At 44.8% G+C, this 2,437-nt stretch overlaps 1 protein-coding gene across 2 annotated transcripts in view; it reads left to right on the top strand.

Moving 5' to 3' along the window:
• LOC104546929 (sodium/potassium-transporting ATPase subunit alpha-1) overlaps nucleotides 1-2,437 on the top strand; it is a 21,726-nt gene that overhangs the window by 6,923 nt on the left and 12,366 nt on the right. For both annotated transcript variants that reach the window (XM_010192439.1, XM_010192438.1), the window contains 2 exons: nucleotides 387-655; nucleotides 1,687-1,885. In XM_010192439.1, coding sequence (XP_010190741.1) covers nucleotides 387-655; nucleotides 1,687-1,885 — 468 coding nt within the window. The remainder of the gene's footprint in view (nucleotides 1-386; nucleotides 656-1,686; nucleotides 1,886-2,437) is intronic.

The raw sequence follows: 2,437 nt of genomic DNA, 5'->3' as shown, positions 1-2,437 counted from the left end.
TGAACCATGCAGTAGTAAGGGATATTCTTGATCTTTCTTAAAAGCCCTGGGGAGAGAAAATGGGCCTCCCCTTAAAGGAGGGAAGAGGACACTGTCTAGTTCTTGCAGATGGCTTCCTCTAATGCCCTATGCAATTGGCACTTGATTCTCTGGGTAGAAGGGCATACAGTTTGGCCAGTCATGTAGGAATCCTGTGCAGCACATGTCTCCATCTATTTCTCCTATTGCCAGAGTACAAAAAAAAAAAAAGCTGTGGTGGGAGATTTTGGCCATCGGAATCTCTGCCTGTATTATCTTGGGCAAAGCTTGCTAAACTCTAGGACAGACTGGACATACTCAGTCTGATTTGGGAAGGGTTTTTGTTTTCTAAAACCTGTCTCTTCTAGGCACTGCCCGTGGCATTGTCATTAGTACTGGAGATCGCACTGTGATGGGTCGTATTGCCAGTCTGGCTTCTGGACTGGAAGGTGGGAAAACTCCAATTGCCATGGAGATTGAGCACTTTATCCATCTCATCACTGGAGTGGCTGTGTTCTTGGGTGTCACCTTCTTCATTCTTTCACTCATCCTTGAGTACACATGGCTGGAGGCTGTAATCTTCCTCATTGGGATCATTGTTGCCAATGTCCCTGAGGGACTGCTTGCAACTGTCACGGTAAGCAAAGCAATGAGTTACAGGTCTTAAGGAGGTGGGGTGCTTCGTGCTCAGTGTGCATTCACAGAGGTAAATGTTAAAGGTACTTTGTGTGGTGAATCTATTATAGGTCTAGATTTTATAAGTTCAGTGTAGTCAGACTAGTTGCCCAAATAGATGTCCTGTTCTGCAACTGTTTTTAATAATGAAGATGGGTCCTTAAGCTAGACCTGCCCAGAGGCTTGGCATCATAAGAATTGAAGTGAGCAAGACTAGGAGTTCTGGGCTTGTCTTGACTTTTTCTGTGGCAGGAAGGGGCTTTCCTGTTAAAATTGTTTGGGTTTCAACACCCACCTGCCCACCAGTCCTTCCAAACCCTGAAGGGCTGGCAGAGCATCCAGCAAGCTGCACTCTAGTCGAGCTTTTGATTTGGGACCTGGCAGAGATTCTTGTAAGTTTGGTTTCCCAAAGAGATGGTGGAAGTGTCTAGGTGTGCTCAGCTGTGTAAAGAGTTGCAGTGGACAAAGCTCAATACCTCTAGGTATCTGTGCAGCCTTACAGAGCAGAGCAGCAACTGAGCCAGGGAATGATCACTTGGAACTGGAACCAGATAAGAGCCTCTGATGAGAAAGGGTAGCTGGGGCTACTCACTTCATACACCATTAGGTTGCAGCCCTATCACCACAGCTATTTTGGGCTATCTCATATGTGGCCTGCCTCCACCTATTTTAAGAGTTCCTAAGATTAGGGAATTGCAACTTTAACTAAAATGTTAGTCTGGGACATGTTACTTCTTTCCTAATGCACTGAGAAGCAGGAGACTAAAGCCTTGTGAGTTCTTTTCTGGAGGCTTTGTGATGAGGAAGATGTCATTTAAGCCTAGCAGCTGGGTCTAGATGTTGCTGTTTATTTTGCACTGGCAGGGTGAGTGTGGAGTTAGGGAATCACTGCAGGGCATGTAAGCTGGTTTTCATTGCATGCCTACAGTGAGCTGGATAGCAATGTATTAGTGCACAATCTCATCTAACCTGCGTCATTTTCCTTGTCTCCAGGTATGTCTGACACTAACAGCCAAGCGTATGGCTCGTAAAAACTGCTTGGTGAAGAACCTGGAAGCTGTGGAAACCTTGGGCTCCACATCCACTATCTGTTCTGACAAAACGGGCACTCTGACACAGAATCGCATGACCGTTGCACACATGTGGTTTGACAATCAGATTCATGAGGCTGATACCACAGAGAACCAGAGTGGTAAGACCATCTCTTTGTGCTTAAGGCATTTCATTAAAAAATGGCTTTTTTTCTGGGGCTTCCTCTACTTCTGAGAACTTGTGTTTCTAGCTCTCCAGTCCAAGTGAAGTTCACAGTGCAAGGACTTCTAACATGTGATCTATAACGAGCATTAAAAGACTTGAAGTGACACATAGAAAGCTTTGCACTGTACCACAGTTCTGTTTTAAGGATTAAACTCCATATAGGCTGCTTTTGCTCAGAATTGCCCCATTGGAATTTGAGCCTCTTGAATGTTTAGGCCACTATGCTTGTCTTGTACGTAGAAGTGTTTGCTACTCTGTACTTCAGAGTACCTGTTAATTTTTTCCTAAAATGTATCTGATGAAATTGCCCCATCATAAGTCTGCTGAACATGCGGACAGCAAAGGTGTTGACCCTAATAATAAATTACTTGAGACTGGACATAGATGGAAATTTCCCCATGTTGAACTAGATGGCTGCGTTTGAACAGGGGTTTTCCCAGAACATCCTGGTTATGTTTGCAGAGTGGCAGCAATGAACGAAGTCAAC

This window comes from Mesitornis unicolor, unplaced genomic scaffold, assembly GCF_000695765.1.
Source record: "Mesitornis unicolor isolate BGI_N332 unplaced genomic scaffold, ASM69576v1 scaffold23349, whole genome shotgun sequence".
In the NCBI taxonomy this organism is placed as follows: Eukaryota; Metazoa; Chordata; class Aves; order Mesitornithiformes; family Mesitornithidae; genus Mesitornis; species Mesitornis unicolor.
The sequence above is the reverse complement of the archived record's forward strand: the minus strand, read 5'-3'. Positions and strand labels throughout refer to the sequence as shown.